The following is a 14,481-nucleotide window of genomic DNA, read 5'->3' as shown; positions in this document are numbered from 1 at the left end:
AGTCTACCCTCGTCAATGTTCCACGTGCACTTGTAAAGTGTGAGTTCTGCTATTGTTAGGTTGAATCACCTACAAATCTATTAGGTCAAGTTGGTTGGTAGTACTATTCAAGTCTATACTAATTTTCTCTACTTGTTCCACCAATTACAGAGAGAAAAGTGCTGAAGTCTGCAATTATTGATTTGGGTAATTTTCCTATAAGTAATAATATTTTCCTTTTACATATATTAAAGCTCTGTTACACATTTAGTACTGTTATGTCTTTTTGATAAAATTACTCCTTTCTGTCGGATTCATTCTCTATCCTTCTTCAGCCTGGACTCTATCTTAGGAGCCTGAACTTTATAGATTACATGCTTGCCCTCTGTTTTTAGGTTGGCTTTAGCCAATAAACAAAAACTCCAGTTGGACACTGAAGTGTAGAGGGAAAGTGGTTTGAGTACTTAGCCCTTCCAGATCCTCCCTTCTGGGTTGCAGGTCGGTTAAGTAGCTATGTTCCTCAGGTGGCTGTCTGGTAATCCCTCTTTCCCCAAATCTCTTAGGCCTAAGGATGATAATGACTCTGATGAGTTCTGGATGCTTCACCATTACTTTTCTGTTTTCCAGTAACTCTGTCCATATCTTTAAAAGGGGCCCTTTGAAAAACATCGTTAATTACTTCTCTTGACTATGCTGTTAACTTGTTGGGGATTCCTAGTGATATATTAGCTTTAATTATTCACAGAGAACTTCTTTGGTTCTTCTCATTCTACTCACTGGTTCAACCAAGTTGATCACTCATCAGACGCTTGAAAAAGGAAAAAGGAACCTATCTGAATGTTTTGATTAAAGGAAGAAATAATAAAGATGATCTGGTGACCCAGTTCTCCTAAACACAGTGCCAGGGCCCAATATTCTCATAACTAGGCACTATTTCTTAGGGATTGTGGTAGATGACACTGTGTGTCATGTTAGAACTTCACATGGACCATAAAAGAGCTGCAGCGATACCCAACAAAGCATCAAGTCTCAGAGGACATCATCTGAACATAATGGACATAACACTCATCACAGTGTCCCTAGGTTGCAGTCAGAATAGAGGTCATGTTGTGTTTTTCTCCCCACCTCATACCATTATTTAGAAAATGTGCATTATTTGGTTTGAACAGAGGAGTTATGACACATTCTCTGTGTAGGAATTAAACACAGGACAAACTAGTTTGGAGTAATGGGGAACCTCAAAATTATAAGACATATGAGTGAGCAATTCTCATGTTTTTCTTGAATCTAAAGTCAGTGTTTGCCTAAATGTTATCTCTGATATAGACTGGAAAGTCTTTTGAGTAGATCTTAAAGAATACTTCCAAAAGATAAAAATGCTGCACATGGGCTACACCTTTACAAGAGCGACCAGGTTTAAGAGACTTAAACCTGTCCAGATGTATTGCAAATAAGGAGAGCAACAGTTGTATAGCGAAAGCAAGGACCATCTAACCTATTCAGTGCTTCTAAACGCTGTATTAGCCTTATTTTTGCACTTGCCTTGCCCACAAACCATTAACAATAGGCGTCCTCGATCTCAACAAAGGAGTTGCGGGCACTAGCGCGGCAAGAAGTGATTATGGAGCGGCTCTGGGTGTGAATGATATACCCGCTTCGGACTCACTTGTGCAATATCGATAGGGTCCTGCCCGAAGAAAGCCCAGCTGTCCCTAGGCCCTGCTCACCTCAGCCTCCGAACCAGTTTCGTTGCCCCGTGAGGCCCCACCTTCCAGTCAATGGAACCAATTAAAGCTACAGGCACACACTCACTAAAACAAGGAAAAGCGGTTCGCGGTTTTGAGCGCAAAGCAGATTCTCGCGAGAACTCGCGGAACGCCGGCGGGTCTTGCGGAGACGTCAAGAGCGGACCTCCGGGGCGGAACCCTCCGTGGCCCCGCCCTTCCTGAGCGCGGGCTGGCAGTGGCGGGAATTTCGCCTGTTTCTGATTGAGACCTCACGGATGCCGGGGTTGTAGTCTGGGAAGCTGGGGACGGATCTCCGGGACCTAAAGTGTGGGGAGGTACGCCGCGCACCAAGTGAGGGGAACCCCGGTGCGCAGGACACCGGCTTCTCTCGATCTGTGCCCGGCCCACGCTGGCGGGACTTGCCTCCCCGCGGGGAGAACTAAATACTGGCTCCGGGCGGTCCCGATTCCACCCGGAGCTTGCAAGGGGGCTTTTCCACTGCTCTGACGGGAAACCGGTTCAGTGCGGTTTGGTAACGTAGCGGGCTGCGCGGGTCCCGGCGGGTTCGGGAGTTTAAGCTGGATCTATCCTGCAAACACTGCTTTTCCCGCTGTTTCGGGTGCAGAGTCCTACCTAGAGTGCAGATAGGAAGTTCCTGCCACAGCCAGTCTGGGGTGCGTTCTAAGTTCTGACAGCCTTTATGTAGGGGTGTCGGGTGGGGAGAGTTGTTGAGAAATCGGCTTCTCGGGCTTTTTCTTCGTGGTTGGGGGGACGTTTTGAGAACTTTCTGAGGTTTATCTCTTGGCCCCACCTCCTGGAGTCTCATCACCATTTCTTTGGAGTCCTGAATGATATTTATGAACCCCAAACATTTCAAGACAGGAAGGAAGTAATGGATAACTGTTCCGCTGCGTCGACGTTCCTGACCGACAGCTTGGAGCTGGAGCTGGGGAGAGAATGGTGCAAACCCCCTTGTTTTTCCTGTGGTTTTGACCACCGAGGAGGAAGTCATTTTTCTGGAGAGTCCTACCTTTCTAGCGGATCCCTTAAGCGGTGGGTAAAAAATAAAAATAAAAATAAAAAATCGGAGACTATATATTTCCCTTAGCAGATTTTTCAGCAGTATGTGAAGCATGAACCTTAATTATGATTTCAATCCGTTAAACTTCGATGTTCAAGCCATGTTTTTATAAATCAGTTTAGTATATCACATGGGTTCAGGCTTCAGTTCTGTTGTCGGTTTCCTGGTTGGAGCATACCTAAAAGATTTTGGAATATTGGGAAGTCCTTGCTACTTATGTTTTCATATTTCACTGCTACCTCTGGTTTTGGGTAGGAAGCTGGCTACTAATTTCCCTTTTACTTAAAGTGAATTCTGAACTCGCTGGGCTTCTTGAAATGCTATAACCCTCTAAAACATAAAATAAAATTGTGGAGCTTCACAGTAATTCTTGTTAGACACGCACATTTTTTTTCTTCTTGTTGCCCCAGTTCTAATTCTGTGTATCTATATTCTGAAGTCTTGCAGACTTATTTTTGTTTTAACTTTTGAATAAATATGCCAGATTGTGTAAGTTCCCAGGAGTGTTTTTCAAAGTTCTAGCCTTGGGCAGAGGTAAACGAATTGCAGTAAAAGTGAAGTTACTGAAGTACTTTAGGAGTAACTGCTGAAGCAATTTCAGTCAGAAAGGAAACCATTTTTGATTTTATAGTTGTTTCTTGTTTGAGACCTCAAAAGAGATTACTCAGTTTGATTATGCTCCTGACATTGCTCAGAGGAACTTTTAGCTGTTTTAAAAATTAAATGTCCCCTCAACAGATGAAATTCTTCAACCTAAGATCATAGGCAAAAGTATGTTCCTTAGACTTCTTTTTGAGATTTTCCCCTAAGTTACATTGCTCTTTGTACTTTTTAAATCACTGTATTTGACTGAATTTTTCATACAGCCTAAATGTAGTATTCCTGAATATGTAAGGTACTGAGGTGTATCATGACTTTACATTATTGTCGACGTGTCGTGCACGAAGTGGATTTATACACTGACAAAAAAGTCATGCTGTAGTATGGGATTTAGCATATTTTTTATGAGATTAAATCAGAGTTTTCCTTTCAGATTAATTTTGAACCTTGATCCCTTACCAACTAATTTCGAAGAAGATACAGTGGAAATATTTGGCATTCAGTGGGTTACTGAAACAGCACTGGTGAATTCATCTAGAGTGCTCTTCCATTTATTCAGGTATATTTCGTCTTGTTTTTTAACTGCCTCTGAGGTTTTTAGCTGCTCTTCAGGTTTGTAAATTACTTTGCTGGGTAGTTGCTACTACCACGATTACAAAAGCACCTGTAGAGTTGTTCATGTTGTTCTTGATTATCTCATCAGTACAATAATCAAGTATTATTTGATGGAGCAGTGATTTTACTTAATGAGCTTTGTTTTAGGGAGTCTTCATTCTTTTTCAGACTTTTTATTCTATATTTGACGTCAAGTTTTGAAGACATATATTTGTCTTTGAACTATATTATATTTTGGAAGCAAACTGAAATATTACTTTTGCTGAATCGTCATAATCTTTCATTGAGTTTTAGAGAATGAACTCTCTGTCCAAATATATCTTTCAGACTGTCTATTAGTAATATAATTAATTAATATGATTAATTTGGTCAGTAAAATTTTTAATGAAATTTTCAAAATATACACATGTAGAAGCACTACTATAATGAACCCTCACATATCCTCCCTCAGTGGCAATGAACATCAAGGTTTTATTGCATTTCCTGCATCTACTCCTTTCCTTCTTTTTTTGGTTTAAGTGTAATATTTAGCAGACTCCAGGCATCGTGTTATCTCACTCTTAAATATTTTAATAAGCATTTCTTGAGGGCACCTGGGTGGCTTAGTCTGTTAAGTGTGCAGCTCAGGTCTTGATCTTGTAGTTTGTGAATTTGAGCCCTGCATGTGGCACTGTACTGACTGCTCGGAGCCTGCTTGGGATTCTCTGTTTCCCCCTCTCTCTCTGTCCCTTCCCTATTGGCACACATGCTCGCTCTCAAATAAATAACATAAAAAAAAAAGAAGAAAGGCAACTAGGAAGAATAACAAGAGCTTAGTTTCAGGAATTAAGCAGAGACATCATAAATATAGCTTTCCTTGATAACTCTAGTCTAAATTATTCTATTCCTTTTCTGAATTCCTATTGTAGAAATGTCTGATACAGTGTAACATTTCATTATATAACTGTCAACCTAGGATTTTTATATAAGTATCATTAACTTTTGAGGATATACTGTATCTCGTTGATCGTGAAATATATATATATATACACACACACATACACAAATGTATATATAAATGTATATATATGTAGCGTTTAATAAATATTTTTTGGAAGACCAAAGATCTATCTTTTCAAAGTCTTCACTATCTGAATAAACATTCACAAAGTATTTTAAACATCATCCATAAATGAGAGGCAGTACTAAAGCTGTGTAATAGGTTTGGAAATATCCCTGTAACTGTTACATGCTTTAAACGGTGATGAAATTAACTCTCACCTTACATTTTTTAAATTAGGCAATGGCTATACAACTTGGAAACCTTATTACAGGCCAGCTGTGATTTTGGTAAGTTTTAAATATGTTTAATGGCAAAAAGGAATGGTATTCCCATTAGAGTGAATTGCACATCTGAATCTATGGTACATTTTTGGGATATCATAAGAATATGGAGGAAGACCATTAGGTTATAGGTTCAGAATAGTGTTTAATGTTCAGAAAAAATATGATACTTAGATTTTGTTGTAGCTGAGAATTATAGTATTTTTTCCATATCTGTGATAAAATTGATGTAAGACTAAACATTTCTAAAATGAATTAGCAACTTGCTAATGGGGGGGAGTGGGATGGAGAGCTTATAAGAGAAATCACCAGACTTCATAGTGTCATCGTCTTTCTGTGTGTTTGATTTTGATATTTAGCAGGTAACTGATTTGGAGGGTTCAGCATAGGGACTGTATAGAAGGGAGTGAAGAGAATTGAAGGGCAGTATGTTTTAGTGCAGGCTAGCTACTTCTCCTTCCTGTCAATTTTGGTACAGTGGAGCCTTTGGTAATCATGACACTGTGGTCAGCCTGGGTTCCAGCCCTCGTTAACTGTTGGTCTCACACTAGGTACTGATTCCCACCTCATTGAGTTTTGTGAGGATTAAATGATATAATGAATGTGAAGGGCTTCGGCTAACATCTGTTTTTAATGATGCCCACCAACTAAAGATCACCTGGAACACATCTTTGGTCAATGAAAAATTTAGCTTACTGAAACAAGAAGTACACATCATGAGGAACAGTTGTGGCTGAGAGAGAGAAAGAGAAGGAGGGGCTTGTGGTAGGGTTTACACTCTTGGCTGATTTGGAGTAGAGTTTAAGGGGGCTTGGACTTTATTTTGGGTTGGATGCTGTTAAGAACATGGACAATGTCTTGAATTAAATATGTTAATTTTTGTCTAGGAGGTGGGACAAAGAAAGGCTAGAGAGAGTTCTAAGTAGTAAAGAAGCAATAGTCATGTCCTCTGCAAGAGGAGAACAGTTTGTATTTTGTTTTTCTGTGATTTGCATTGTGTCTTGTTTCTGTATTCAGACATCATTACAGAGAGGTTTTGTTTTTGTCTTGTTTCACTGTAATCACAGAGTGGCCCTGTCTGATTATTGTTGATGTTTTATGAAAACTTTAATTTCAGTAGGGAACATCATTGACCTGTCAGGGCTGTTTTGTTTTGTTTTCTCAGTATGTGCTCAGTAAATGTTGAGGGTTATTTATCACCTGAGTCCCTGCTTCATGCCAGGTACTCTGTAAGGTGATAATGAATCAAAGTGGAAAAATATGCTGCTGAGGGGTCTTCAGCTGGTAGGACATACAGACACAAGCATAGATCAGCATGGTAGATGGTAGTAGTAGTGGCCTGTATAAGCCGCTGTGGAACCAGGGGCTTCATCTGTTAATGTGCCCAGCACAGAGTGATGCTGGATCTGGGTCTACAAACATGAGGGAGAAAATAGGTAGATCAAAGTTTTGGGGGCAGGAAGAGTTCCAGGCAGAGACAACCATATGGACAAAACCACTGAGGTATGTTGAGACAAATATAGGGAGCAGGAAGCAGTAATTCTTTTTGGTAGGGATCAGAATGAATGAATGTGATAAATTCTGAAGGGATGAAATCACAAATGATGAATTACTGCTTGTATGGCTTACAAAACAATTTTTTTTGTAACTACCCACTGATCAATTATTTAAACTATGATAACACTTATCTGTTTTGGTTTCAGGGAAGATATCAATCCTGCACAGCAAAGCAGACAATATTAGGCAGCAGTGCGTGACATTTCTTCATTATGTTAAAGTTTTCATCTTTAGGTAGGACGTCAAAAGAGTGTTTTGATCACTGAATGAATTTCTGAGTGCAGGTTTCTCCAGACTGGTTATTTATTGTACGTAATTGTTTTTTAGGTACCTGAAAGTACAGAATGCTGAGAGTCCTGTTCCTGTTCATCCCTATGAGACTGTGGAGGCACAGCTTCCTTCTTTGTTGGTTGATGAACTTCATGGATTACTTTTATATGTTGGACGTCTATGTGAACTTCCCAGTATTAATTCAGGAGCATTTGTAAATCAAAACCAGATTAAGGTTTGACTTGTTTCATTTAATTTTTAAATCATCAGTTTTTCCTTCCCATAAGGAATATTCATTCAAGAATGAGGGAAATTAGTCAAGTGCGCAGCCCAGGAACCAGACTCCCTGAGTTGAAATTCTGGCTCCCCTTTTAATTATGTGCCATTGGGCAAGTAACGCCTCTTGACTCAGTCTTCCCATTGTATAACTGATAAAACTTCCTAGAGTTAATTTAGGACAATTAAATAAATTAAAATTAAATAAAGTGCTTAGACTATAATGGGCATTGAATCAGTGATAGCTGTTCTCAATTCCAGTTTATAACATGCAAATGTGTAAAAGTTTGAAAGCAAATAAAATAACCTCTGTTTTTTAAAAATTTTTATCATTTTTCCCATTGATAAAGGCTTGGGCAAATGTTAGTTTATATTATAGTAAGATTGAAGATCACTTTATACAAGTTACACTTTCAAGACCATGTCGTTATGTCTGTTCTTTCCTTTGAAACCTTTCTGAAATACAATTAAGATTGTTTTGACTGTGCCCTTTTTTCTATCTGTGATAATCATCCCTACTGAAGTTTGGGTTTTGTGGGGGTTTTTTTAAGTTTATTTTGAGAGAGAGTGTACACGCACAGTCATCGCACGTGAATAGGAGAGAGGCAAAAGAGAGGGGGAGAGAGAATCTTAGCAGGCTCTTAGTCACCAGTGCAGATCCTGACTCGGGCTCAGTCCCAATAGTGAGATCATGATCTGAGCTGAACTCAATTGACTGAGCCACCCAGGTAACCCTGAAGCTTGGTTTTTAAAAATTTGTACTGATAGCATGACCCAGTGTATAGATGTAATTAACAAATTCTTCATAGGAAAATGTGAGCTTATGTGAATGGCAAATTGTAATCACCCATGGAATTCCCTGAACACTCAACTTTTTTCATTCCGTTTGACTCTACCAGTCTGAACAATATTTTTAGGAAGGTGACATTGCCAAAGTGTACTGCACAAATGTTTGTATTTTTTTTTGAAATATAACAAAAAAATGCACTCTTCTTATCAGGGACCAATATATGTAATATTAAAGTAAATAGAGTCCCAACTGAATTCTCAGCTTAATATGTCTAATCTGTAGAAAGCAAGTAGGTAATTGCTTTTAATCATGTCAGTTAATAAAAATTCATGGATAGATTATGGAAGGAGAGATATTTTTTCTTCATTTTGGTTTCTATAAATTGGTCTGTTTTTTTCTGAATATTCATCAAGTGCTGAAGAAAATAAAAACAATTTATCTAGCAGCAGAAATAAAGACTGTGTGCAAAGGTTCTGAAACTAGATTTTGCCTTTCATAGGCTTTTAAATTAGGCAGATGTGAAAAGAAAGGTTATTTGAAGATCAGAAGACTGAATTTTTAAAGCAGGGTAATGTAGTCTTCAACATGTAAACAAAAGAATCATTCACTCATACTGTTCTGGAACAACAGCAAAAATATTTTACAAAATAAAAAGTATCTTTCAAGACTGTATGTCTTGCATTTTACCTATTTTATTTGTGAGAAGTGTTGATTTAATTGCTATTTTCAATTAAGCATCTTTTATTTTCTAGGAACTTTTTTTATTAGAGATACTTATTTATTAGAGATATGAGCATTACATATTATAGTTTCATCAGTTTTCTTTTTTTTTTTTAAACAATTAAGCTGCCTTGCTAGGTAGGTGGTTTAAGTTTTATGTGTAGTTATATTTGTCAGGGTTTTCCTGTGTATCATCTCTGTACTGTTGTTAAAGACATACTTTTTTTTTAACATTTATATATTTAATTCATCTCTTTTTTAAAAAATATGCTGTGAGGTGGTAAATCTAACTTTAGTTTCTTGCAAATGAATAAGTTAATAAATGGTCTTTTATTGAATGACCCATGCTTTCCCCACTGATATGAGATACCAGGTTTATCTGTTTCTTTTTCCCATTTTTTCCTTTGTTTAATTTTCTGTTTATTTATTCCTGAGCCAAAACTGCTTTATTAGTATAGCTTTTTATTTTGTTTGTATAGTTGATAAGGCAACTCTCTATAATACTTCCCTTGTTCCCTCTTTTTTTCCTTAAAGATTTTTTTTTTAAAGTAATCTCTATATCCAGTGTGGGGCTTGAACTCTCAACCCTGAGATCAAAAGTCTCAAGTTCTACCAACTGAGCTAGCCAGGTGCCTCTTCCTTGTTCCCTTAAGAGAACATGTATATTGTATTTATTTTTAAGGTGATACCAGGTGTTGGCTGGAGGGAGGTTATTGACAACCCTACTACAGCACTGGCTTTTGAATCAGAATTATTTGAATCTTTTTTTATGTAGTTTATTTATTTTTGAGACAGAGCATGAGTTGGGGGTGGGGTAGAGAGAAAGGGAGACACAGAATCTGAAACAGGGTCCAGGCTCTGAGCTTTCAGCCCAGAACCCTACGCAGGGCTGGAACCCATGAACCATGAGATCATGACCTGAGCCTAAGTTGGAAGCTTAGCCGGCTGAGCCACCCAGGCGCCCCTAGATTTGAATCTTAATGCATGAGTTGAAAGGTAAATTTTTTCACTGCACTTAAATTCAGTTTCTTAATGGGCATCTCAGTAGGGTCTGCATAATAGTCTAAGTTCTCCTATTAAAATATTTTATAGGAAAGCCTAAAACAAGATTATGAAAATAAGTGGTTAAAAAATTATTTTACTGCCTTGCAGCTGTAGTAAAATCAGAGTTTGGTTGGAAGGGACTTTTAATATAAGTCTTTTCAGCATCCCCAAGGTGAGTCTGTCCTAAACCATCAGATGAAAATATGCTTTCAAAGATCTCCAGTGAAAGAATCCTCTGAACAAGACCAAGTTTTTCCCTGAACTTTTGAGTAGTGGGTAGGTAATTGGTTCTTTCTGCTTGTGCTTATGGAGGAATGTTGTGACGTGCTATTAAATACCTAGTAACGTACTCCGAATTCTCAGTTACAGTTGATAATGTCATTCACAGCTTTATCCACCATCATGGCATTTATTACATCTCCACTTAGATATCCATTGGCTGGTGCTAGAAATTCTTCACATGCTTGGTGAAAAATTGAGTAAGTTTATGAATTCCTAATTTATTTATTTTTATCTAAGTCTTTATTGCTTTTTAAAATTACAGGTGTTTTTTTTTTCATTTTAGTTAACATACAATGTGATATTGGTTTCAAGTGTTAAAATTATAGATAATAAGTACTTTCTGGGTTTTTTAAGTTTTTAAAATTTTAAGTAACCAAAGTGAAAAGTCAAAGTCTTATTCCTTTTTTCAATAGAACAGTTTGGCCCATTTATCTTTCCATACTTACTGTCTGTTGGCATACATATATAGAAATTCATGGGTAGAATCTTTGTCTTTGTTTAACCACCATTAGCATTGTCACAGTGTTCTGAGTAATGTTTTATTTAATAGTTTTTGAGATCTGTTCATGTTCGTACATAACTTAAGGACTCTGTTATGGCTCTATCATAATTTATTTAGCCAAGTCTATTTTATATTTCAGTTATTTCCATTTTTTGATACTATAATATTTCACAATATCCTGTGTATATATACATCTTAGATTACATGTACAAGTTATTCTGAAGAATAAATTCATAGAATTTAGAGTGGCACATGCAGCTTTTTTTTTTTTTAAGTTTATTTTGAGAGAGAGTGGGGGAGATGCAGAGAGAGAGGTTCCCAAGCAGGCTGTGCACCATCAGCACAGAGCCCAACGTGGGGCTCGATCCCATGAACCGTGAGATCATGACCTCAGCCAAAAGTCAGACACTTAACTAAGTAAGCCACCCAGTACCTTCACCTTCAGCTTTAATATTGAAAACACTGCTCAGTGCCATATAGTTTCCCCAATTTATATACACTATTGATGAGCACGCCTTTGCCTCACACTTCTGTCAGTAGGGGATATTATCAGTTATTTTTATTTTTTTGCCAACCAATACATGAAAAATAATATTCAATCTGTTTTGCAGGTTTTGGAGTACCAGTCAAGTTGAACATCTTTACATAATTTTATTTTTTATATTTTCTTTATTATTCATTACCTTTTGCTAATGTTTCTTTTTTAAAAAATTATTAGGAGCTTATATGTATTATGGGTAATACTTTTTTATTTCATATATTGCCTGTTTATTTTTTGTTCTTGCTCTCTGTCACCTTTTGATTCCATTGTCAACTTGGCAGTATTCTGTAAATATTATTTATTTGTAAATTGTCAATTACTTAAGTTATAAAGATATCCATTAGCTCAACACCTGCTTTTCAATGAACTAATTAAAAGATACATGTATGTATATACATGTATGTGTGTACATTTACATATATACACACATAAACATTACAAAGATGTATACAAATCCATATAATTTATTCTCTCATGTTGACTTTGTATTTCAAATAATATTTCCATAGAGCAATATTCTAAGGTATACTAATCTGTTACCTTGGTTTATTCTAGTCACACCACAAAATAAGTGTATGTGATTAGTTTCTCAGCATTTGTTAAAATATTTTAAAGTATTTATTGGTTAGAAATATTGGCAAAGATTTTCTAGGTGCTTCCCTCTTTTTTTTTTTTCCTTAAGTGATATTGCATTGTTGCTTTTTGAAGATGGCCACGTTAAGAAAAGAGAAGTCTATCAAGTAGTAGTTGAGAGAACTGAAAACTTTTCGTAGGTAATGTTTATCAGTGGTCATATAAGAAGGGACCTGTCCTCAAATTTAACTTTTATCTCTAAAGGAATTTGCTTTTAACACTGTGTTAAAGTTTTGCTGTATGTCAGTTTAAAGGTCTATATTTTTTTTCCTCCTAAATTAGTAAAATCTACTATAGTTCTAAATAGAATATATTTTGTTACATTTTTAGAACAAGTTATATATGGTCATCAGTTTATGAATCTGGCAGGCGACAATTTAACTAATGTCAGCCTATTTGAAGAACATTGTGAAAATCTCCTTTGTGATTTAATAAGCCTTTCACTCAACAGGTATGACAAGGTAATGTTTTAAGAGTTTATTTGTATTTTTGATACTTAATGGGAGTACTCCTTAATGTGTGTAGTTTTTAAGAATTTAAACCGAAATTGTTCACTTGTTAATTCTCCTAATTTTATATTTACTAGTATCTGGGAGTTTACCGGGAAAAGAATTTCATTTAAACATTTAGTACAGTCTGAAATTAATGTTTCAAAGTTCTGTCTTGTCAAAAATAAATAAAAACAAGATGTTTATGACAGTAACTGGACATTTAATTTGTTTTACTAGGAGAGTCCCGCCCTTTAGTAATACATGTATTGTTACATAATACAATAAATGAGTACTTAACTAAAATTAGTGGACAATTGTAAAGGGAAATTTCTTTTCAAAATAGGTCTAGAATCATGGAGGAAATTACATGTTTTTACTAAATCGTGTTTAATAGAATGTTTTATGTAGATAGTGATTTAAAGGTGCCATGTACCTACTCATATTCTAGCAGTGTAAATTTGTAGGTCATTATCAGTTATTTCAAATTCTTAGCATAAATCTTACAGGAAATTAGGATTTACATTTTTGGGTTTTTTCTTCTTTTATGTTTGTTTATTTCTGAGAGAGAGAGGGAGCGTGCGCATGAGCAGGGGAGGGTCAGAGAGAGGGGTAGACACAGAATCTGAAGCAGGCTCCAGACTCTGAGCTGTCAGCACAGAGCTCAACATGGGGGTTGAACCTGCGAACTGTGAGATCATGACCTGAACCAAAGTCAGAAGCCTGACTGACTGAGCCACCCAGGTGCACCGGATTTATATTTTTTAAAACTTAGATTGTGTTTTATGTATTATCAAAGTCTTTCAAATCTAGTCTTTATAATTTTATGACTAATATAATTAGTGGAATAACCAGATATGGTTTAGTTATGTTTTAAGTTATTATTCTGTATTATGTTAGAAACATGAATATAGTATATGTGAAGTAGTGATTACATAATCAATTTCTGAAGTCTAGCTACACTTGCAAATATAGTGCATGTACTCTGCATTATGTAGGGCCATTGAAGATATATTCGTTTAAAAAATGCTTAACCTAAAATTGCCTAACCTTTATAAGTCTTCAATTATTGTGTTTATTCTGACTTGTAAAAATTTTTTAGTCTGCTTTACAATGGATTAAAATTTGTTTTCTAATCATTTTATTAGAAGTTTTTCTGTTGCAGCTGATTAATTAGATCATGGTTAGGAAATCAATGCCCTGAGGCCATATCTAGCTCACTGTCTGGTTTTATAAATAAAATTTTACTGAACATAGCCCATCTTTTTTTTTTTAAGTCTTTTATTTATGGCTGATATCTGTATAATAGTGACAGAATTGAGTAATTGTGACAAGGACTATATTGCCCTGAAACATTTAATATCTAGTCCTTTACATAAAAGTTTGCTGAACATCAGTGATAAAAGCAAAAGTTCTTTAAAAGTTGAAAATAAAGTTCATTCTGTACTTTTAAAGTGGGAATTTATTTTAAAAATTTAATGGAATGGCACATTTTTTGTAAACACTTTATGTAATTGGACATCAATGTTAAATCATCATTCTTTTAAAACATTTGGAGGGATATGTGACATAGAAAAGTCTCTTTTATAGAACTCATTTTGGTTCTTCTCTGTAGGTCAGGCCATCTGAAGCATTAGTGAGTCACCACTGCCCGTGTTCATGCGTCAAAGAATTATGGGTTCTACTCATTCATCTTCTAGAACACAGAAGTAAATGGTCTCTTTCAGAAGTAAGTTGTAAAATAGATGTAATTATTGTTCCTAACTCTTAAATTGAATTTATGTAGTGGCTTTAGCCAAGGAAAGTATTACAAAGTTCCTTCTTTATAATAAGACAACCACCACCAAACAGATCATTAATTAAATACTACCGACTGTATTTTTAACCCTAAAGTGGTAATATGAAACATCTAGGAGAAGTGCAGGATCTGACTCATTTCCACAAGTTTTTTTGTTGTTGTTCTATCAAGAATCTTTTAGGCTAAAATATTTCATACTGTCTAGTAATCCAGAAAACAATTTAATCAGGAAATATGGCAGATTTAGATTTGAGG

General features: G+C 36.1%; 1 protein-coding gene across 4 annotated transcripts in view; it reads left to right on the top strand.

Moving 5' to 3' along the window:
* Window positions 1-1,936: 1,936 nt before the first annotated feature.
* MMS22L (MMS22 like, DNA repair protein) overlaps window positions 1,937-14,481 on the top strand; it is a 127,297-nt gene continuing 114,752 nt past the window's right edge. For 2 of the 4 annotated variants that reach the window (XM_029944611.1, XM_029944608.1), the window contains exons 1-9: window positions 1,937-2,041; window positions 2,585-2,759; window positions 3,821-3,946; window positions 5,282-5,331; window positions 7,029-7,116; window positions 7,210-7,387; window positions 10,371-10,461; window positions 12,271-12,401; window positions 14,044-14,157. In XM_029944611.1, the coding sequence (XP_029800471.1) occupies window positions 2,599-2,759; window positions 3,821-3,946; window positions 5,282-5,331; window positions 7,029-7,116; window positions 7,210-7,387; window positions 10,371-10,461; window positions 12,271-12,401; window positions 14,044-14,157 (939 nt within the window). In that variant the 5' untranslated portion in view covers window positions 1,937-2,041; window positions 2,585-2,598. Of the gene's footprint in view, window positions 2,042-2,299; window positions 2,381-2,584; window positions 2,760-3,820; window positions 3,947-5,281; window positions 5,332-7,028; window positions 7,117-7,209; window positions 7,388-10,370; window positions 10,462-12,270; window positions 12,402-14,043; window positions 14,158-14,481 lie in introns of those variants that run through there. The other 2 variants (XM_029944609.1, XM_029944610.1) reach the window with 2 other exon arrangements.

Source organism: Suricata suricatta, chromosome 7, assembly GCF_006229205.1.
Source record: "Suricata suricatta isolate VVHF042 chromosome 7, meerkat_22Aug2017_6uvM2_HiC, whole genome shotgun sequence".
Taxonomy (NCBI): Eukaryota; Metazoa; Chordata; class Mammalia; order Carnivora; family Herpestidae; genus Suricata; species Suricata suricatta.
Note: the sequence above shows the minus strand (reverse complement) of the source record. Positions and strands in the feature narration are given on the sequence as shown.